This window comes from Perna viridis, chromosome 14, assembly GCF_037379345.1.
Source record: "Perna viridis isolate PV_CMFRI_1.1 ecotype Kerala chromosome 14, ASM3737934v1, whole genome shotgun sequence".
In the NCBI taxonomy this organism is placed as follows: Eukaryota; Metazoa; Mollusca; class Bivalvia; order Mytilida; family Mytilidae; genus Perna; species Perna viridis.
The window spans coordinates 25788077-25812777 of record NC_142458.1 but is presented as its reverse complement, the minus strand read 5'-3'; the positions used below and the strand labels follow the sequence as shown (position 1 = coordinate 25812777).

General features: G+C 35.0%; 3 protein-coding genes across 3 annotated transcripts; 2 read left to right on the top strand and 1 right to left on the bottom strand.

The window, feature by feature from the left end:
* Positions 1–4659: 4659 nt before the first annotated feature.
* On the top strand, positions 4660–13334 carry LOC148598777 (cytochrome b-c1 complex subunit 7-like). The gene is made up of 4 exons (XM_088560776.1): positions 4660–4733; positions 9674–9736; positions 12056–12222; positions 13173–13334. The coding sequence occupies exons 1-4, from the start codon at positions 4709–4711 to the stop codon at positions 13248–13250; spliced, it is 333 nt and encodes a 110-aa protein (XP_088416902.1). The 5' UTR covers positions 4660–4708; the 3' UTR covers positions 13251–13334.
* Positions 13335–13747: 413 nt separating this feature from the next.
* LOC148598776 (cartilage acidic protein 1-like) lies at positions 13748–17939 on the bottom strand. Its single transcript, XM_088560774.1, has one exon. The coding sequence runs from the start codon at positions 15861–15863 to the stop codon at positions 14253–14255; it is 1611 nt and encodes a 536-aa protein (XP_088416900.1). The 5' UTR covers positions 15864–17939; the 3' UTR covers positions 13748–14252.
* On the top strand, positions 17089–21195 carry LOC148598775 (sperm microtubule associated protein 2-like). The gene is made up of 5 exons (XM_088560775.1): positions 17089–17190; positions 18187–18250; positions 19130–19194; positions 19877–19943; positions 20477–21195. The coding sequence occupies exons 1-5, from the start codon at positions 17172–17174 to the stop codon at positions 21021–21023; spliced, it is 762 nt and encodes a 253-aa protein (XP_088416901.1). The 5' UTR covers positions 17089–17171; the 3' UTR covers positions 21024–21195.
* The last annotated feature ends 3506 nt before the right edge of the window (positions 21196–24701 follow it).

Genomic DNA, 24701 nt, shown 5'->3' with positions numbered 1-24701 from the left:
ATTGTTTTGTAATGTTGTTATGCGAATGTCTTAAGGTGTGTCCGATCCACTGCCATTCACGTTTCTTGATGGTATCTGTTAATAAAATCTGTCCAGTACTCTTCCAAAGATCTGCATTTATGACTTTTTTTCTGGCAATTTGATTTGAAGGATCTGTCTCATACATTTGTTAATGATGACCTATTGATGACCTGTTTTCTGTGTCTGTTTCCAGATCCAAGATCCATAAAGACATAAAGAAGTACGAATTTTTCGTTGGTCTCGAATATTCTCAACATTGTTTTTAAGCTGATGTTTTTGCTTTTCTAGATAGGTTTTAATGTTACGAAAGCATGTCTGGCCTTTCTTAGACTTTCCTTGATGCCCTCATCAGCGGCCCCTTTTTGAAAAAATACTGCCCAGATAGGTAAACTTATTGCCATCTGAGATTGGTTTTTCATCAAGGTAATTGTAGAGTTATTCTGGTCATTACTTCTTATGGACTTTGTTTAATTAATATTGATAATCAATCCAGTTGCTTTGGCTGCCTCGTGCAAGCTGATGTTTTTTCTTGCATATGCTGGAAGTTGTGGGATAATAAGTTCATATAATCCGCGAAGTCCAGATCTTCTAACTTGATAGGGAGTGACCATTGAATACCTCTAGGGGGTGTCATTCAGGTTTCCATGGATGATCCATTTGATAAAAATCGGGAAGATTATATGTGACAACCTTAACATACCCCTGTATGCATGTAGAAAGGTTGAGAGGGTGTAGAACTGTGGGTGACCTGGCAGTTTTTGTTCTTGTGTAACCCTTTTATGATCTTTACTATCTTGTCGGTAATACCACAATAACGCAGTATCTTCCAGAGAGTCTGTCTATCAACCATTTCAACTATGCATGATCTGCCCCATTGGAAGTCTGCTTGCACATCACAGATGACTGCATCAATTACTCCTTTGATACGTTCAAATGACACTCGGACAAGAACTTTAATTTGTAGAGACAGTAGCTGGTTTCCTCTCCAGTTCTGACGGTTTCTGAAAGTACCCGGTATTTGTTAGTTTGATGATATGTCCTTAACTCCATTCCCCGGGAGCATTCTCCTTTTCCAACATGATTTTATACAGACCTTTCAGAATATCATATGTGAGTTCAGGTTTAATCCTCATCAAGACCTCAAGTGAAATGTGCTCTGGTCATGTGAATTTTCCATTTCTTATCTTTCTTAATGCCTTTGTAATCTCGTCTTTTGTAACAGGACCTGTCCTCAAGGTGGTAAGTCATGAGAGTCAGTTATTTGCTCTCCATTCAGTAGTTCAGTAAGAGTAATCAAGGGAACCAATGTTATAGCGGTAATCAAAAGAATGTAATACAGGGACAAAGATCAGATATGGAAAACAGACATACACAACAAAGAACATAAAGTAACTAAAATCATACATACAAAGTAACAAAAGCCAATAAGCAACTCGGACTCCACTAAAAACTGGGAGCATGGACCAGGTGCACCGGTAGGATCAGTTATTTGCTCTCCATTCAGTAGTTCAGCAAAGTACTCTTTCCTTCTCTCAAGCTGTTGTTCTTATCTTATTATAATGTTGTCATCTTTATTCTTTACTGGTTTTGGTGTATTTTTTTCTACCTTATTGTCATGTGATGTTATGTACTGTTTTGTTGTCATTCCTGGCCATGGCAACTTCCGCTTTTGATGCTAGTTGTTTGATATTGTTTTTCTTATCATGACTAGCTGCTTTTTCTCTTGACTTCTTTCTTTATATGCGTATGTTCTTTCGTCAATCTTTCTTTTTGGGATCTTGTTTTGGTCTGTTTGAATTGTATCTTAGCTATTTTACGTTCTTCTTTTGCCTCAATTGTATTACCTCATAACCATATCTCTTCGAAAAACCTATCTCTTCCTTACAAATGATGTTAAATAAGGATCTCCTATGTTGTTTCCATGGAGCCGTCATCATTTTCTGCTTTTGCTTAGAGGCTTTATTCAGCTTGATATTAAATTCCCTGCTTATTTTTGGATCTTTCAATCTCCTAATTTTGTACCTTCTGTTCATGGCCTGGTCTTGTCTAGTAATCCTTGATATGTGATCTTAACTTTGGCAACAACAAATTGGTGGTCAGATGATATACATGTATCAGTCCCTCGGAAACCTCTTACATCTATCATACTATTTCTCCATCACCTGGATATGTCCATTTGACTTCCTGATTGAGGCCTAACAAATCAAGATTGTATCTGTCTATCTCCCTACCAGCTTGGACTGCTTTTCTTGTCTCACGTATAATGTCCGCACGTTCCAACTCGCAATCCCTGGAAATAAATTTTGTTCGATGGGTGCTTCCACGTCATACGTTCCCCCTTGGGTCGTTTCCGTAATTCATGTATGTGAGTATCTGTTGTTTCTGTTTCCGTAATAAAGTTCTTTTTACTATGCAAGGTTTTTAGCCATGTGCAAAACTCCCCAACCTGGAGAGTCAGAAACATGTTGTCAAGGTTTCCTTCCTCTAGATTGGCCGCTAATCCAAAGCTGACAAGTCAAATCTACCCGAATTTTTATATCAGAGTATTTCTTTTCCTAAGTGAGTTGCCGTTCTAAGCTGGCGATCCTCTCCTGACCGACTGCACATGTTTAACCCATAGTTGTGGGCTAGGTTTGCAGGTACAAGGGCATGTCCATTCATCGGTTGACCTTGCATACCATGCATCTTGGGGCCTAGTCTCCTCCGAGATCCTGTGGTTCATCTTGGAATCATGATGTTCCAGTTTCCGTGTGGTACCTCGAGGCATGCAGCCTTCCAAAGATTAGGCTGACAGCGAGGGTGACAAGCACAACGACAAACATACTTATGTGCAACACATGTTTATTACAGCAGACAACCAACAATACAGCACAAACTGCCTTTTCTGAAATTACAATTAAGGGCTGCTTCTTTCACTTTACTCAATGTATTTGGGGAAACACACAAAGGCAGAAAAGCTTGGACGACAAGCAAGGGTTCTACCACTTGTACCACAACACCAAGTTGAGGACATGTGGATGAACGCACTTAAAATATATTGGAACTGAAACGTACCCGACACAACATCGGTCACCGATTTTGTGATATAATACATGTTTGAAGCATGCCGCTTTTTTATGGAACACTTCTATACTGTAGGACCCAAATTGGTAGGACAATTCAGCAAGATCAATTAAGAAGAATGTGCATGATGCCCATCCAAACATTAACCAAGACTTAGAGGTACTTCATACAACCCAGGCAGTCACAGACTGTACCATTATCCATTTAGCAACTAGAGGCGTTCGCCCAACAAAAGAGACGCAGTTACAGATATATAGACACCAGATTTCAACATCTTAAAGGCAGATACCAGTAAGAACTCACCAATATGGTAGTCTAATTCAGCCGACACAGCAATTGCATACAAGATCGTAATTTCTGATTCAAATTGTAAATATAACGAGAATGGATATAACAAATGTCACCTCAAGGCCACCCGTGGGTCGTCAATGAACGACGAGGAAATTAATCCTCACACCACACGGCAGCCTTTGTGTTCCTTTTATTTCAGTGTTTTTTCTGATATATTTTACAACTAAATGTGCAAACTTTCTCAGGTAACTTTGATGTGATACATATTGCTTCATATTTTTTTATGATTATATTTAAGTAAGATAAACATAAATTATTTGGTCTAAGTCTTCCTGGGATAGCATTTGTGAATAAACTTAACATTATTATTATCATGTAGCCAAATGTCTCAGCTTTACAATGGTACCAACAAAGTTGCGGTAACACTTAGAGTTTAGGGGTAAAATGAAATAATATACCCCTACCCCGCCGAAAAATCCCTTAAATTGGCATATTTTTCAGTCAAAACCACTAGAGTGTTTATGCTTCAGTAAAAATGGCTTGTTTGGTATTTTCTGTTTAGTATTATCACAATTTAAAATTCTGAGGTCCTTTTGATGAATTTTGCCGATTTCCGTAGTCAGAATTTATCCAAAAATTGAAAAAACGGGATTTTCGAATTTTCCGTAAAAGTCAGATAAATTCTACTCTACAAGTTATTGCTCAACTGAAACGTCCCCAATTTGGTATCATTCGATAGATAATTCTATTTTCTACATAAATAAACCACAAAAAAGAAATTTTCAAGGAAGATTTTTCAAAAATGAAAATTCGAAAATCCAAATATTTGCATTTTTGGATAAATTCTGACTACGGAAATCGGCCAAATTCACCAATTTTAGCAATTTTTCGGCTTTGGTACAATTGTAAAGCTGAGACATTTGGCTACATGATGATACATACTTATGTAAGTTTATTTTGAAGAAAGAAGAAGTTCGTAGAATCAAAATACTCAAAAAATTAATTTTTGCCTCGACGAGGTACAATGTATATTCTTTTTAAAATTTGATTTCTGCTCGCATATCTTGATTTCCGTTTTTTTTTCCTTGATATCAGCCATTTTTTTATAGGAATTTTCTTTTTGGCTATTTCTTTTTACTGTTGCTCAGTGATTTTGTTTTTACCCTTCATGCTTTAAATGTCCGTTGTGTATTCGCAGTACAATGCGGTGTTGAATTTGTTTGTTGGATTATGGCTTAAAAGAATATACTGGTTTAATTTTCACCTTACTCTTCGATCCTCGGCTCTTACTAACAAACATCATTCCAGTGGGTACAGTTTAAATTGGAGGACAATGGCGGCTAGAGCAGCGAAGCAAGGTCAGAAAAGAACATTTTATTAAATATCTTGGTTTTAAGTGAACGTAGTCGTCTCTTTCAACATTTTTGATAATTAACAGGGCCATGTGTATCGACTCTAAAACTCAGAAACGTCTTACTGGGCTACACACGAAGATATGAACCGAAATAAGAACTCGCATGTTATGTAAATTCATGATTTTGATCATACACTACATCATTTACATTATGTACCTTAAAGGTAATGTACAAGTAATTGTGCTTAACGTCGCTTCATACACATGTGTTGTACAATTCAATAATTTACAAAAACTCAAATCGACTTGAGTTTTACTACCTGGACTGAACAGTTTCGACTTCCACTGTCATATTTATGGCAAGAAATGTGTGCAAGTTTCTCACACGGTTGCCAGGCTTGTAGGGGTGTAGTCCAGATTAATATGGAGTAGGTATTGCCTAAATCAGCAAGCACTGAGTTTTACCACACGTGTCCTGTCTGTGGCCAGTGTGGGAGGTTCGTCAAAATAGTAAAAATATTACAAAACCGTGTGAGTTATACTTTTTTCCGAGGCAGGTTAGGTTCTTGACAACAGCAACAGTGGAACAGTGGAGATACATGTACATCCATGTGTTTCCTGAATTTGTTTACAACATCACATTCACTTCTTTAAATAAGTACTAAAAAAGTAAAAGACCTAAAAACTATCGGAAATGATTCATTTATTTTTACTGAAATGTAATCTTAACCTCAATTTTTAATTTATTTGATTGAAGGAAATGATGAGTTTTCTCCGTAAGGACAGTCACTTTTTGTTACTTCCGGGACATGGCTGTTTTTCTGTTAATATATTGGGGAACCTTAAGCCAAAGGAAAATTATAAAGTACATGTAATAACTGTAGAGTTCACCACGCTTCACAGTGCTCTTTTTCATGACATTCGTTGAGGCATTTTTTAAATCTGGCATAAATGTCTTGCAGGGAGATGACCAAGCAAAATAAAAATTAGCCTAACAAGATGACAATTATTTGCACTTATGGGGTTAGCCCAACATTCCAGGTTATGGCGGGTACCTTGAAACATGGGCACATTAATTGGAATGCAACTCCATTTCGTTATAATAGAAGGAAACATAATTAGTTTTTATACACCCGTCAAAAACAAGACGTATTATGGTACATGTATACAGACAATAACTCAAAAACTCTTTCACCAACTTTAATGAAACTTTGGTGAATTGTTCATATTTATTGATGTAAGCTTTCTTTCGATTTTTATGAATTTCAGGTTTTTTGTTTCTGTGTTATGAATTGTTTTACTTAAAAAAGGGGGGTTTTCAAGTTTTCGGACAATAACTCAAAAATACTTTCACCAACTTTTATGAAACTATGGTGAATTGTTTATATCTATTGACATAAGTTCCCATTTGATTTTTATAAATTTCAGATTTTTCGTTTCCATGTTATGAATTTTTATACTTTAAAATAAGGGAGATTTTGAAGTTTTCGCACAATTACTCAAAAACACTTTCACTCAATCTGTACGAAACTCGTCGGACCTTCGGTCAAATCTGATAAAATTGCTACCAGTTCGATAAAGATTGCTCTGATATCCCGACCTTGTTTTCAAGTTTTATTGTACATCCGTCATCGAGTTGTTTCCCCTGAAAAATACAAATGGCTGGTCGTGCATGAAACTGTTGAAAAATGTCCTTTTTAAGGTATACGGAGGGTGCAGTACCCGGCAAAGCAGTTAAGATTAAAAGAAAATTGACTGACAAACAAAAAATATATCAGCACATTTCAAAGTTATTTTTGATAAAACAATCAAGTGAAAATTTATTTTGCTAAAAGACTGGAATATGTGCCTTCTCTCATCCCCATGAATCATTACATATAGACTAGAACAGTTCAGCTTAAAACTTTCTGTGGAACTTCATTTCATGATCGGACATCACAGACACTACTAGTACAAAAATGTAAATGTCAAAGGCTTAAAAATAAAAGACACATATTGGAATATATCTTTTAAATTTTTTACTAATCACCACAGAAGCTTAAACAAAATCTTAAACACTATTAAAGGAGAATATTCAGTAACCATGAAATAACCAATTTCTTATCACTTAAATGAATAAAAGTTTTTTTGGACCAGAAAAACAGTAAGCTTTACAGGTCCGAATGACCAGTAAAAAAAGAAAGTTTCGCGTAGACTGTGAATTGTTCATATCTACTGAAGAATGCTCCAATCTAATTTGTATAAATGTCATATTTTATGTTTCTGTGTTATGAAGTTTTACTCCTTAAATAAGGTGGAAACGGCCAAGGAAATTTTATCTAGTGAAAAATCCTTTAAGGTATTAGACCTGGGGTAAGGGAGGTAATGCAAATTGAAAGGATTTAAGTAACTAGAGCATTTAAATGACTCCTAATATGCAAGCTTCAAAGTGATACTGATGTTAAAGGGAAATAACTCCAAGAAAGGGTTCAACTTCTAGAACAAAGATGCCAGCCCCAGTAACTCTGCTCTTTTGAAGTATTGATTAAATGTTTCAAATGAGTACATTGAGCAATATATTTTATAAGGTGGGAAAATGTTTGAAATGATACCTTTTATGACAAACCAAGATTCCTTTTGATACAATATTAAAATTGAAATATGAAATGATCTCGGTTATGAGACGGTATGGCTAACCAATGACATTGCCAGTTTTTATAACTTCTTATTAACCTTTTAGAGTTAAACAAAGTATACATTTTCTTTATTTCCTTATAAGACTTTAAGCTTTCTGTTTTCATTTTGTTGCTTTGTTCAGCATATGACTGTATCCAGCATTGAACTACGTTTAGCATATAAGTTTGTCCCTTCATGCAGAAGTATAGATATTTGTGTGACATTAATTTGCAACAGTAGTTGACTCAAGCTGTGCCTGGCAATGCTCTTTCCTCAATATAAGTCATCATAATATGATACTTGGTAACCTTATTGAATATTTACATGATTTTAACCATAATGATTAATTATCGAAAAAAAATATTTCAATGCCTTACCTTACTATCATTAAAACATTAAAAAAAAACTATATGGTGAATTTTTCTGAAAATTTATTGATTTGCATATGAATAGTCCATATAATATCAGTTTTGTATGAAAATTGAATTATGAATTTTTGGCAAAATAGAGGTTTTCATGTAAGCCAATCGCTGAAAATGACCCCCCTTTTTTGTTATTTTGGGAAATTAAAAGCCTAGTATCTCTTCTACACAATGGAAAGAATGGAATTGATATTAAATCTGATATATTATTCCTTTTAAAGTGTATATGACTTAATATTCAGTTAATTTTTTAAATATATTGTCAAAATGACCCTAAAATACCAGATATGGTTCAGTTTGGCCAATGATTCAGATTAAAAAAAAAAAAATAGCAATATATTAGTCTTCACTGTTCAAAATCTGCACAGTGAATTCTCTAAAAAATCTGACAAATGATGTGCCACAGTTAGTGCTATATCATGTACAAATTTGAAGAAAATTGAATTATGGGAAAATTTTGGGGGGTACCTTTGGTCTACTACCTTAAAACAGACCATTTGCTATGATGATTGACTAAAAAATATAAAGGTACTTGGTAACCTGGTCAGAAACTTGTGTTTTAAACAAGATTGAAATGTATGGGTGAAAAATCAAGACAACAGGCTTGGTTAAACTTGAGGTAGCCTTGATAGTGCCAAATTTTTTGTGCATTTTTTATTTACTTTTCTGGGGGAAAAGGGTATTTGACAGGGCTCACAGTATGTCTTATTGATCATATTAATTAATTAAAAGCATAACAACAAATTGAAAGAGCAACAAGCGTATCGTGCTTAAAGTGCAGCTTTTTATTATATCATTTTAGTTGCTCTGTAAGAGATTAAAAAGTCATTACTTGACAAATGAGTTGCAAATATTTCTTAAGATGCAAGGATAGACCAACAAGTTAATTAAGTGGAAGCTAGTACTGTAATTTCCTCTGATTTTCACCAGAGACTACACAAAGTGGTGAACTATGATGTTTGATGTGACACCCTTCTAAAAGTTGAATGTTTGTCTGTCTGTCCCCTCAAAGGTTTCCAGATGATAACTTGAGAACAGGTCAATGATTTTGTTTTCTTCAACTTTGCACACTTTATGAGTACATGTATATTGTAAATGTACCATAAAATACATCATATTTTGTACATGTTACATGTGAGTTCAATTGTCAGCAAATTTTTGCAATAAAAATAGCTTTTAAAATCACTGTACATGTTGGGACCATATCATACAGATGGCAACACAATACAACACAACATATTTTGATACATGTATCTGATCAGTAGGGCTGACACAATACAGTGACCTCACAATACAGTATATATCATTTTAGTTCCAATACAATACAATTTTACATTTTGCGATTTAAACAACACTTACAGATTTTCATTGTTTCATCTCCCACAATTTAAATCCAAAGTACTTCCATAAGTGTGAAAAAATACCTTCATTTTTCATTACCTCAGAGTATCTTTTAACCCCTATTGATCAGATCTGCAGTGTTCTAGGGTTTCAGTCCCATGGAGCAAGTGAAATTCCGGTGTGGGAAAGTTTTTAACAAAACTACATGTATGATTTAACAAAAGCATTTTCTAAATTGGCAGTCACTGATTAGGAAAGTTGATTTTCATATGTACCTAATTTTTTTTCCAAATTCTTCAATACAGTAGATATCAAGTAAAAGAAAAAAAATCAGAGGCTGATACTGTGAAATAATTTTAACTAATCATGTAATTTTTCATGTACATGTTTAAAGTAAAAAAATGTACTAAACAGGCTAATGTGCAGACTGCACAAAGAGGAATAAAACCACAAGACATTATCTGTTAATGCACAGTTACATGTACAAATGTATATTTTACTTTTTAAATGGTGGATTTTTTTACAGCTCCTGGATGGTTTAGTGCATTTAGAAGATGGGCTTACTACAAATCATACTTCCCACAATTAGGTATGAAATTAATGGTTACAATATTACTAATTATCAACTTGCATTTATACATGTATTTTATTTTGTTCTAATGGGGATATGACAGCACATGCATGTGTTTTAAAAAAATAAGGGCTTTGATTTGCCCCCTAAAATACCTGTCTGTTGTTTTCCAATCAGATTTTAGATATCTCTGGTGGATTTTGAGTTACATTGTACATTTATAGGGAGACAAAAATACCAAATAGATCTCTGTTAATTGGTAAAATAGAGATTTTGATTAAAATTGATGGAAATAGCTTATACATGTAATTATTGTTTGTCTGATTTTGATGATTCTTTGTGGAACATACATGTATACATTTTTATATAGGGTTGATAGCATAGGTGTTTGATGGGCACCATTAGAACAGAACAGTTTTTAGCTGTAATTGAATTTCCTGTTTTGTACAATATTGCATCTAAATCAGTTCTGTCCATAATGAATTGTAAATGTACATGTATATGTTAAAATGTGTCAGAAAACTTAATATCATGTCCACAGTTGTCTCAAGTGAGGCCTAAAAAAATATGTGTTTCTGGTAACACCATTTTCAATATTTGGGTAGGTAGGTACGTTTTATTGTGGAGGGGGTGTAGATCGTCTATACAGATAAGTCCTAGTGGTCATAAGTGAATCAAGGTTAATCACAGAACTATGATTGGTAGGTTTTTAGCCTCCAAGTGCTGACATTTCACAATTTTGATTGCAAATACTGAACTCGCACTTGCATTCACCTTAGCATTCTTGCTGTAATGATGGTTCTCCACAACGTAGAGCGATTTAAATACAATAAAATGCAAATCGGTGACAGAAAACTTTGAAATACCAGATTAATTTTTTTCCTCTGGTGCCATAAAAAAGTTAGGGTTGGTGGGCACAAACTAGGGTCGGTCGGGTTACCGGAAACACATTTTTTTTTTTTTTAGACCAGAACAGAGTTCACCATGTTACAATCTTATCATGCTGTGCTCTTTATTTATTGGTTATCTGTACTTTTTTGGTTTTTCATCCTTCAGGATCAAAATACCTTATGTCATCGGTCCATCACTGGAACTTCCCTACTATTTCTGAACGCTACACAAAAATATAGTCCAGATGTAATTCCTTTCAAATCATTCAATACCTTTTTTATAACAAGTAAATATGTTTCTTGCAATTTATCACCTCAATAATATTCTATTATTTATGCAAATAAAATTAAGATCTAGTATTCATATCAACTCAAAATCTGAGGAACTCCTTTTTGGCCTTGAAAGATATTTAGTAATAAATTGACATTTAGGGAATTTGTTTCTTGTAATAATGTGTCTGGAACGGTAAAATATGTTAAATATTTTCATTTTAACACATTTATAAGTCAAATTAGCCATCCTATCATTAATATTTTACCATTTATAAACATGAAGTGAAGAGCATTGATTTTAACCAAGTAAATTTGGCGGGAAAATTCAAATTGGTAAAGTGTCTAATTTTTGAAAATCTTGTGTTATGGAAATTATATTCTTAAGCTGATATTGATATTATTTAAGTAGAATTGTTATGTAGGATGAATACTCTGTTACTTATAGCTATTGAACACAAATGTACATCAACTTTTTGATAGATTTAAAATTGGGGAAAAGATGAAATGGAACAAAATTTGTAAATGTGTGTGAAGTTGGATCAGTAGTATGGATTGACTTTCAGTTTATAGATATAAAAAATGACAGTTCTTAATAGTATTTAAAATGCAATTTATGATCACAAGTTTATTTGATATCATATAATCTTTGAAATCATTCTACAATTTTCACAAGAATCAAAAACCACCAGTGCTATCAACACTTTGATTCCTTTGATCTTGTTTACAGACATTTTTCTATCTCTCGTACATGACAAGATATTCAAAAATATCTGTCAAAACATTGGGAGTGATGTGACTTCATCAGATCTTTGAGTTTTGAATGAAAAGGACATCACACACCAGCAGGAATAGTCACACTACTAGGTTTTTACAAAACAAAAAGTCCAAATCAACTCCAAAACTGTCATACAGTGTACATTTTTGTACAATAGGATTACTGATAAACAGAATGCTGGCTACATGTACTTTGGATTTTGACTCTGATAATATCATATGAAATATCTCTACACACATTTTATCGAATTATTCCAAATGGTATTGGAAGTTTTAAAATCGAAAGTAACAACATTTGTATTATTCTATATTTAAAGTTAGCATAACATTGTGCGCAATTTCTTGTTTTTTCCTATATAATTATTGAAATAAATACATTCCTATATTCATTGATCACTAGGTTTGATGCGTGATGATTGCCTTTATGAAACTGAGTATGTTAAAGAAGCCCTTAGAAGGTTACCCGATGACATTAGGGCAGAACGGGAATTTAGAATTAGCCGAGCTCTTCTTCTCAGTTCTAATAAAGACATCCTACCCAAAGACGAATGGATGAAACTTGAAGAGGTAAGTTCCTGTAGAACCTGTCTTCACCATTATCTTATTTCACAAGATTACATGTTAACTGTAGGTCATTTCACATCAGGGTGATTACCTGTTCAGATTTCTGTTTATTCAGGGTTTTGTTAGACAAGTTTGGCTGTACATGTAAATCTACAAGAAACTTTTATTATCAGGTTTTGACACAAACTTTTCTCAGTAGGTAGCCTACAGAACATTCTGATAGATAAATTAGGTAGTCCTCAAAATTAGTTTACAGGCCTGTCCTTAGGACTATCAAAATTTTAAGAATGAACTTAGGTAGCCAAAAGGACTACCAATTAAAATTTCAAGGTAGTCTCAAATTTGGTAGGCACAGGACTACCGGACGGTCCAGGACCACTGTTAGTGTTGAACCCTGATTATTATTATATTCGTAATATTAAGCTGGTTTGCAACTTTATTTTGACAGTTTTAGTTTTTGTCTGACAGCTTCCTTTGATCTTACTGACTGATCATTTTCTCTGTAAAGCACAAGAGCTTTTTTTCTGCCAAAATCTATGAAAAATTCATAAGTCTATTATTCAGCTTATGTGGTACAAAATGCACATGCACATGTTGCATACAATGTGTAAGGTGTACTTCAATCAAATCAAATGTTTACACATGAACTTAGCAGGGGATAAAACCCTTGGTTTGGTTCTTATGTTACCATCTGGAAACCATGATAAAAGGTGGTAACAAATGTCCAAAGTCACACTTGAATGGCCAGTTATTTTCCAACACTTATTTTTGGGTCATAATTTGGGTCCTTTTCCCAAAGAGAAATATGCTTTAATTTCAGTATAGAAATTCCCTATTGTGACCCTAAAGGTTGTCTCATGAATTGTGCACCGACCTGAAAACACAAGAAGGGGGCATTGGGGCAAATCATACATGTTCATCACAACTGTATATCTGTTACTATTTACTTACAGGACACCCTTTATCTGACACCTATTGTGGATCAGGTAAAGAAGGAGTTTAGAGAAAAGGAATTGTGGAAACAAAGATAAGACTCAGGACAATAATAATTTGAATGACTGATGGTAGACTAAATGTGAAGAAGTGTTTAAATAAAATATCTAATGTTCTCAGAATTGTCTTAAGTTGTCTATAGGAGCACTGCCCAGGTTTTGCTCAACAATTAAAATGCAAACATTTGCAAGATGTTAATTTTAAGCTCAGTGAGCTTTAGTCACCTAAAAACATCTATAAACAAATTTTACAATTTTGAACAAATGTATAAAAGCTTATTCAATAGTTTCTTACATGTATATACAGGACACTATCATGATAAATAGACTGCCCAGGGACAGTGATATTGCCCGAAACGTTGATAGTACCTCAAGCAGCAGGCAATATCACTTCCCTAGGGCAGACATTTTATCATGACATTGCCCTTTACATAAGCAACTATTGCGGTTATTTTATTTCTGAATAAATCTGAACAATCTGAATTGGGCATTAATGTGTGGTAATGCCCAGTGCAATATCACTTGGTAAAGCCCTCTTGACATTTTTAATTATATGAAAGTTGTTGATAAACTGGTCAAAATCGTGATTTTTTTTTTTTTTTCAGAAAGTGATGCAAATCGTGTTTTTTGTTTGAAAAGGGATGTAACAGTAAAGTCTGTACTGCAGATTTATAATACCATGTGAAAAGGTTTTACCCATTTGAAATTACTGATTTTTCACTGATATGAAATAATACACATTAATAAATACCTTCTGACCATGTTTTATGTTTTAATCAATATTAGAATATCATTCTTTTCTGATATGAAGTGATCCGTTTTATTCCTTTGAGTTTCTTTTATTCTTTCGTTCAACAACTTCAGTCATTAAATGATCATACATTGCATCTCGGGTAGGTGTCACAATTTTGAAAATTTTGTGGGTAAAGCAAAACTGCTCAAGGTTTCTTATAGTGTCTTTGATGATGATTGATTGCCAATGAATACCCATACATTCTTCAACCTTAATAAAACACTCAAAATGAAGAAACAACAAATGATTTAACCAGTTCGATTCTGTCCATTCTTATAAATTGTATGAGTTTTTTCTATGTCATTTTTGGCCAAAGGTTTTGATTGAATTGTTTTATCTGGCCATTGTATTTCCATGGAAACTGCATCACTTGTTCCTAGTCCAAAATGAGCAACTGGTTCCATCTGACATAGGTAACCAGAGCCACCATCAATAATTCTAGTGAGTTTCCGATCGTCAGAGAGCGTGACAGAAACACGTGCTCCTCGTGCTGGAGCTCCAAACTGCGTCAAAGGTAAAATTCGAATCCATTTGTTTTCCGAACCCGGTCCAACTCTGTATACAGTAAGTGGCTGGCCATTAGACTCGCCATGAGACAAAATTAGGTCCAGTTTCCCGTCGCCATCTAAATCTGCTACGGCACCACCTGTACCACATCCTTTCGGCTCCCTGGCTTGGCCGACACGAATTTTCTTAATAGATACTTTCTTATCGTTGACTGGAACAACTGTGAACAATTTGTTTGGTTGTTCCGCTTGATTTCTCCCACAAATATTGTTGAAAAACACCTCCAGATTTCCATCGTTATCGAAATCTTGTGCTATCACAGTGCGAACAAGTGTTGGTTTCTTGAACGCTTTACTTGCTACATCCCTGAATTTTATTACTCCTTTTCGGTATCTCCTTTGTAGAAAAAGCCTATGTTGCCCATCCCAATTTCCATAAGTAATGTCTATGAGACCATCGTTGTTAAAATCGGCTAGAGCAATGCCCCTTCCATTTTCCAATGGGTCAGATATTCCAGTTATATTTGCGCGGTCAGTAAAATGACCGCTGCCGTCGTTTTCGAAAAGAAAATTGTCTCCGGGGTTCCCACGCCATGGATTCCCCTCATTGTCAAAGAAAATATCTGAATAGCCATTCCCCATGATGGGGCCAACAGTAATGCCACGCCCACCTGTTGCACGTTCGATTCCAGCTTCGCGGGCAACATTTTTCAACACAATCTGACCACTGTTTCTTTGGTTTGGATCCATTTCAATAAGTGCGAATTTCCCCGTTCCGCCTGTAGAGTAAGTTGCCACAATAAATGAGTACAATCCATTTCCTTTTCTGTCTATGCAAGCTACCGAACGCCCAGCAAAATGTTTGGCGTCCAGATTCCTGTTCACAGGGTCAGAAAATAAATCAATATATTTGCCATTTCTGTACTTAAAAAGCTTATCACCATATGAAGCGCGACCTGCATACGCATTGTTTGTGTTCAAAAAATAAATTTCTTCTTTTCCATCACCGTCTATATCACACGCAGCTACGCCTATCGCCTGACCCGGGGTGTCCATCAATGCCTCGAACTTAGTGCCCCGTTGTGCAATGTCAACAAGACGCTTCTTGTCCGAGTTATAACTCAAAACATAGTTTTTACCACTGTATCCAGCAACAACCCATTCAAATGTTCCATCGTGGTCGACATCAGTTACTGCCACACCATAGTTTAACTGCGCAGTCTTCACATCTTTAAGCCAATTAGTTGATTTAAACATCGGAAGTTGTTTCCCTCCATGAACGCTATCAAACCACCACATAAAGTTTATAAGGGAATATATAAACGGATAGTTCATACTAGCCGCCAAATACATCTTCTGATGTGGCTAGTCTTGTCTTAATCCGTAAATACTACTCGAAATGTGTTTAGTTTCAGTAGAGACCTAACTATAATAGTTTATAAATCTATGTAACTGTTGGTTATTCTCACTATTCCAGAGAGCTTCAGTTCAGCCTTGAACTGTCCAAAGGTTTATAAAATAATATCCAATTAAACATGTAATTTACACACCAGATGACGAATGAACTTACAGATATTTATTTTCTCTAAGGCTTGTTTTACATGTTATAACCATTGTATTATTTTTCGTCCAGTTTAACAGCTGTTTTCAGTCCATATATAAAAGCTATGTAATCATGTATAACTTCTAAAGATTTCCTTATAACGTTTTCTTTTCTGGGTTCACCAAAACAGCTTTCTCTTTCAGCGAAGAACACTCTTAAGTACGTTTTGTTGCATACAACATACGTTTCATAACACCGTAAGTATCAGTTATGAAACATACCAGCAGTCACGTGTGTCTCACGTTTTACATGACATGGACGGAGAGTTCATGTACTTAACGATATAATTCATCTTTTGAATCAATGACAAATGTACACACGTTATAGGCGAATCAAAGGTCTCCCGAGGGTAGCCCGTCCGTCTCCTTTATGATTTTTTCGGGGGTGGTGTATTTTATGTTTTTTTTTATTTTAAAGCATTAATAAATACCCACAAATAAATATTGTTCCTTATGTTATAAGCAAGGTTAAAAATCGAGTAATCTAGGGAACCATGATTCGAGCAGAAAACAAAAGAGTATAATCTAAGGATAAAGACCTGACAGGGAAAACGGACACACACACAACAAGGAACATGTAATAACCAAAATAACACACACAACGAAGCAACAGCAAATGAGCAACTCGGACTGCACCAGAAACTAGGAGCAGGTGCACCGGTAGGGTAACACCCACCGAATTGCCCATTAAAATGTTAAGTCCGGGGGTAGACGAAAGGAAAACTATGACACGGTGAGCAAATAGGTTCTCAAGGTGCAGGTGGATACACCTTCACGATCTACGAGTTCATGATGACGACCATAGAACTGAAAATAATACGTATTTTTCACATATTTCTTGAAAAATAAATTGGGCACATGATTTAGATCCACTTTTGTGAATCTATTGATCAGCCGCAATTTATACACATATGTATTTTAACACTACAAAACCATATTTACTCGTATTAAAACACAATTTAGAAACAAAAGTGAAGCGACGAAGTGCATCGAAACACGATAACTTATTAACAACGGTACAACATTGTATTTCAAGATCTATACGGTTAACGACGAAACATGGCCACCCAAACTAAAGGTAAGTTTCCATTTTTATAAAAAAAAAATGACAATTGGATCCTTGTGTATTTGCTCAGCAACTGGAATCAATTATATTTGTACTTGTAATAACGTTCTTTGAATGATTTATCAAAATTAATAGTATCTAAAATGTTAAGATAAGTAAAATAAAAACAACACGTAGTATATGTACCTTTTAAATTATCAAAATTAATGTTCTTAGCAAAGTATAGAAGGGTCGAGAAGACAGTCGTGTTCATGGCCTCATATGTGAACACTTAAGTAATCATATCTAAAGCTATATTGTATATTTGATAGTGAACAATCTTGATACACATTCATTTTCCTTTAGGGTGTTTTGTTTTTTTTGTTTGTTGGGGTTTAACGTCCGAGCAGCAATTTTTCAGCTATATTCAGACAATGAACATGAAATGAAGAAACAAAAAGGATGGGTCACAAGAATAATAGGGTCGACAAATTTTGATTGCCACTGGAAAAAAGGGGGATGGGTAAGGTAGGACAATTTAGCCTCCTGTGGCGGAGCGCAAAGGTTCCTACTCCTATCGAATACCACAGCAGGATTCTTTAACGTGCGAGGAACGTGGCATCTTTCCCAACACGGTGCACCACTATGGTTTGCGGTCAGGTTTTCCGTATTATAGCCTGACAACCCCAGCATGTAACATGCCAGGGGTACCCCCATTCCACCACCTGGGGCACACATCCCAGTTGCTCTGTGGGCAGAGCGCCTAGCCCCCGGCTAGGTTTCTGAGCACTATTTAGTCGCCTTTTACGACAAGCTTAGCGCTGCTGCAGGCCTATTCTTTTAACACCCGGACCTGCACGGGGCTCCTTTAGGGTGAAATACCTCCCTTTTTATACCCGTGGCCGATAGCCAGTTGATACCCTGTGTACAATCCCTTTTTGACTAAATTTAATCCTTACATTTATTTTACATAATAATTTTATGTCGTATTTAGTATGTGTACATGTACCATCCTCTTTTTATTTGCAGATGTAACGCGAATAGACATTTTAGCTCAACCCAAGCCCTTCCATTATAATTACCTAGAACAAAGGTCGGTATAACATATTTTCGGATTTCGTTCGATCGTTTACAACGAAATTCAATGTGATACAATATACAATCTATAACTCAGACTGAAGTCACATGAATAGCATGTTTTGGAAACACACTTGTTTGCATCGAATTACACTCGATGTCGCCAGCGATGTAAGGGTATGTTCAAACCAATCTACATAAATATACATGTATGATTAATAGAATATGATTTTGTTTTCGTGTCACACCCCGTAACAATTTCAGAGACACGTAAAAATGTTATGCAGACTCCCATTTATAACTCAAGACTAGGACCATGTGCTGTGCAATGCAAATGGAAGCACACCCACATGCTTACATTAATAATTCTTTATATGTCTTCATTTGACGAAGATGCCTGTATATTGAAATCCATGTAGATAATTTTGTCCAAAACAAACAATTAATTAGGGCTCCAAGAACAAAGTTTGGAACTCTTATTGATTTCGTTCTGTTCCTCCACTCCAAAATTTTGTCCGACCGGGCCGTTGCCATTGCGAAATCCTCTGATGTGGATGAAATTTGGTTTAAAGGTCAAATGATATGCGGAATCCAAATATTTAGTTTTCGAGTCTGGAGTTACAGATGAGACTGGTTTGTGAGCCCTTCATGATTCTTCAGATCATAGTCATGTCTTGTTAAGTTGTGACACTTTATTTCCATTTATATCTTAAGTTTTGATTTTTAATCATATTTAGATCCAAGTACTTAAATTATATGATTGCATAATTAAGGCAAACATACTGTATTTTCTTTTTCTTGTTTGATTATTATATGAAGTTGCATGCTCCTTCATTTATTTATGGCAGTCGCGTGGCGATCTACGATCTTGATAAAATTCTATTTTATTTTTCAGACGCTCTGTTTATTGGATAGACCGTGTACCATTTGCCTCGGGTCCGAATGGAACAACGCAAATAGGTAAGTATTAACACAACAGGTTTTCCCAAAATTCGAAACATTGAATAAAATTAAGAAATAAATCACGAAAACTCCGTTTTATCTTTGTTTTACCACGGACTGGCTATTCATGTCGTTATTTAACCCCTTGCTATCGACCGTGGTAAAACAGTGATAAAATGGAGTTTCCGTGATTTATTTGTATTCTAATAGGACTAGTTTCTTCATATTTTTAAATAGACGCAGCCTATGTGTTGCACGAATTGTTGGTCATGTGGTTTATCACTTTTTTTACCATGCCTGTGGTCTAAAGAGCTCTGAAGCATGTTATATTAGAATTCTATATATACTATTTAATTTTCCAACACGTGACATGTGGAGAGTCTAAGTACATGTATCAGAGCTGTGAATAATTTTAGACCTTTTCGTGTTAAATGCGGCGTAGGCGTTGAGCATGTGTGACATATACTTCCGTAGGATAAGGCTTGGGGTAGAACAAAATAGTTTTCTTCAATGAAATATGTGTTTAACAAACTCAGGAAAGAAGCCCAAGAATGGTATATAAAATTATATTTAAAAAAAGGATATTCCACACGAAGGATATATTCATCATGCTAAAGAATATACCTCACTTAAGGGTTTATATTTTTGCCACCTAAATCAAATTTCTAAACTGCTGTAAGGTTTTAAAAATATATTTCAGTTGCAACACCAAGAGTTCACGAGCTGTCACAGCCTCGGTCCGTTAGTGCTAGTTACAAGAAACACAGGTACAGTAATTCCTGCCAATTTCATGGATTGAGATTTTTTTGCTACTTTTCAGTATTGTGAAAAATATGACTACATTAGGAACATTCTATCACCAATTTAAAAAAAGATCACAATTATTGAGGGTGCATGGATCCATACTTCTCAAATTGCAAGATAATGGGCCTGAAGTTACAACAAATGCGTCGACAAGTGTTATTCACGTTATAAATTTATAACAATTTAGGCTAAGATGATATGACAAAATTACTTCAAGAAGAAAACATCGAGCAAAACATGCTGGCTTACGTTAAGCGACATATTCTCTGTCTTTTGCCGAAAGTTAATTAGGGTACCATGTATATGCATATACATCTTAATCATATAGTTTAATGCATATAATGCATAATACTTAGTACACCTGGACATGTGGTAGCTACTGACCCAAAAACGTTAAAAGCTGATTAGAATTATGAAAGATGTAGCTGATTAGAATTATGAAGATGTAACGTCAGATCAAGCATTAAACGATTATAAAATTTTGGCTCCTTTTCAGACCAACTGCAATGTGGCCAATCAGACAGTCAACCCTAAAAAGAGAGCCAACAGAAAGATTAATAGCCTTGTCTGCGCCAAGGCGACCGATGGCTGCCCCGGATCGAACAGTCTATTCCTCTGTTCCCCAGGGCCTGGTGCGACAAGAAACACTAGACCGGCTACTGTTACTCAGTCAGCCACGAATACGACATGACAACTTCGCTGTCAATGACGTTTACTGGGGGCAGCCAGACCCAGTTTCACTTGCAGCCCAAACAGCGAATCCATCATCGCGAATAGATGACTTATCCAGACCGAAACAATATCATTCAGATTTTCAAGGAGAACGACCGGTGCAAACAGTTGTACCTGAGCATGCGCTGACATCAATAGCAAATCAGCACCTTCAAAAATTGGCGCGACCTCGAGCGCGGACTATGATAGTGGACGACTATGACCCCTACAAAGTTTCGCCTGCAGCCATGCGCAATAAACCTACTGCAAGAACTGAACTGTTAGCAGCTCCACCAATGAGGAAACAAAAGCAAAAACGAACTGGAAACTAAATTATGTTTCCTGGCTGACATAATTAGCGCGCACTCGCTCATAGAGAAAACGTCATAGATTTTTTTACAATGTGCTGATAATATCAAAACAATTAATGTTACAATATTTTTCCAGTTTTTCGGCTTGTAGATTTGACACTACACACTAGAAAATTATACAAAATAATATTTATTTGAAGAATTTTTTTAAAAAATCGATAGTAATCTTTACAATTTTTAAGTGGTGGGTTTATTTTTAAATCGATAGGTCCTGGTGACGAGTTGTTAAAATTATTTCCGCATAGAATCCAACCGTGAACCCATCCCTTGTCTATTGTTTAAGAATCTATTAACTAGATGGAAGTTGGTAAGCTGCATTGAATGATGTTGATTTTGATTAGCACAATGTGTAAGTGTTTACTCCACTTACAATTCCTCTCCATCTCTCTGTGTTCTTATATAGTTGGTGCATGGTGTTCCAGTTGTGTCCATGTTCATTCATTTCTTAATGAAGTGCTCTCCTCCGGGTTAATCTGGGTCGCCTCCTTCTGTTTTCCCTTTTATGTGTCTATGGACGGGCTTGGCACGTGGTGTTATATTTTCCTTTACGTAGTGTACGCCCGTGACATTTCCATTTTCTCTTTTTTTTATTTTTTGCTTGATTGGTATTTAATTTGTTCCTTCCAAATTTGTTCATTGATGACTTTGTTTGGCCACTTTATCAGAAGAATGATTCTCAGACATGGAAGTTTGGAATTAACAATCTCATACGAACGTTTAAAAAATCGAAGGACCTACAACAAACAAAACCCTTACTCAATGCGATGTATATGTACAATTCTTAAACAAAAAAAAACGTGTACTAGCAAATAAAAACCTTACCGTCAATTCCATGTACATGTAGATCATATACATGTTAACTTCTATCATCTTTTAAATCTATAGTTTTCAAGCGTTAAATCTAGAAGATCTTCTCTGAATACCGACAGCAATAGGATTGCTACAAAATGGTTTATATAACGAGGATAACAGAGATCAGGTTTCTTTCGAATGATTTAAAGATTTTTTGCCATAGCTCATTGGCTATTAAACCGAGCAATAGATTCGACCTAAAACAATCCTAACAACCTCATAGTCAAACGGATATGAGAGTCATTTATTATAAGTAGAAAATTTGAAGTGGAAATGGCCGAATAGTTCCGATTTAGTCAAAATAATTCGTTCAGATTGCATGGTGCCTTAAAAGGGAAGAGACATGTACATGTACGTACCAAATATGCTAGTAATCTCCAACAAGCCCGACTCTACTGCAGGTGACAGTACCATCATACATTATTATTTTTTCTGGGGCTGTCAATAGGTCTCGTATTTAACCAATATTTCGATTTTTTCTCCCTTTTTGCGACTGTTTTGGCTTGTAATTGCCTACCAAAGTCGTTTGCAGACCTATTATCGCGTATATATGATTGTGGAACGAGTCCAAGTGAACGAGTCCTACTGAATCTGTTGTACGTGTATCTTTATTATAGGAATCGAATTATGTCTCTCTATCGATTGTACGTCGAATCCACGGGTATACCCGATACGGCGGAATCTGCTTGGGTGATCCAGGACTGTGAAGTGATAAAACGGTGACAATTTAAGGCACATTCTCGTAGTTTACTGTATCTGTATGTACATAAAAAGGTATTGTTTCTGTTATTGTTCACAACTGTTCTTTTTAAAATTATAAATTTTTTGAGTGAAAAAAAAATTATAATTAAATAAAATTGATGTCAAACAGCCTGGTAAATAGATACTCAAAACAAAGGGACCTATCAAAATTTATCGCCACATAGGACCGGTGCAAAAAAATAAGAGCCTAAATAAAAGTTGCAACCCAACGGCTATCTGACTTGAAAAAAATGATTTTTTATATCAAATTGGTAAGAAAATAGCTGATGTCCTATCATGGTTTTCTTATTAAGTTTTTATTTGAAAATATTATATTTACACATACAATGTACTAAAGATTTTACAAATGAGGTATTGATATAAAGCTATTTCTATTTTAATACATATAGTTATTCCAAATACAATGAATAATGTTAAATACTTGTATTTTCGACTGCATTTATATGTTGTAGACTATTTTTGTTATAATAGTTTTTTTTAAGTTAATAAAACATTTAGTTCAAAGTATTTGTTCGTGAAAAAAAAACGTGTCCTATTGATATAATCAGTAAAAATAAAAGTGGTGTCCCAATAAAAGCATTACATCAAAAATGTATCTGTCCTACTGCTATTTGCACTGGTCCTATGTGGCGATAAATTTTGACCGGTCATAAATGTTAAAAATAAGGGTCATTGAATCGTGGCTGGAGAATGAATGTACTAGATAACCCAACCACATCGGACCTCCAATGCATTTCCTGAATTGATATTAATTTAAACATGTTTAAACTCACACTATCAAAACCAATGGAAAACTATATTTGCATAAAATAGAACATTCAATTCAAGGGGAGTAATTTAGTTTTGAATATATATCATAGCATACTATTTGACTAAATATCATTCTCATATTGCTTACTATACCATGTATAAGGTAAGTCGGCCTACCTCTCAATTTCATGTGCATATATTGAAAACTACATGCAGATAGAGAAAAAGTGTGTGCAAATATAGAAAAGTATATGGATATAAACAAATATAGAAACAAGTTCACATAAGGCAGCAATGGCGTTCTATTGTACAGGAAAATGTTGTCGTTTGTGATATCTGAACTTGAAGAAAACACTTCTTAAAACGCTTTTCTAGTTTATATACAAATTTGGTTATTTACATTTTCTGGTCATATAGGGAAAACATGCGTAATCCTACAAAACAGACAGCAATAACGATCACTGGCAGCATATGTCCCATTATATAAAGCCACACACCAAAATTGAAATACCGAGATACAATTTAGTTGCGACAGATCTCGGACGGACGGGCGGACAACCTGATTCCAATATACCACCCACATCGAAAATATTCCTTTGCCAAACGAGAAGAATCATCGTTAATGGAAGTCAAATTATGCAGCCTCATCATGACATGTTAAGTACAGACTCGTAATTTGGCTATAATTTATTTTGAAAAATGTTACCGTGGGTTTTATTACTTTTGTTGTCGGGGTCTTCCAGAGCTTACTTACAAGTAAAATTGTGTTTAAAATTTAATTTTTTTTATTATTTTGTATCAGGGTTATACGCTGGTGCATTTGTTGCGTTTCAAGCTCAGGGGTGGGGGTGGGGGTCCAATACTTTTTTTATAAGGGGTGCCGCTGGGATACCATAATCCCACCCTATTCATAAATTTTGCTTTTGAAAAATGTAGATCTTTTCATATATTTTGTCAGAAAGGATTGACATATTCCCATATATAAGAACTGTTCCCTTGATTATGATACACTAAGACTTATGATAACAATATTCGTCATGCATTTATTCTACAAATAGGAAAATAATTACAGATAATAGGCAAAGATGTTTTGTACTATTAATATGATTCGTAATGTAAATTTTATTGACATCTTATAATTATGTTGGTTTTTCCATACCTATTCACATATTTGCAAGGTTTAAAATGGTACCTATTGCAGCGGTACATCTTATCATCTTATATATAGGAAGCCCTTAAGCTAGAAATTCCTAGTATGTGGATCAAAGTACAGGT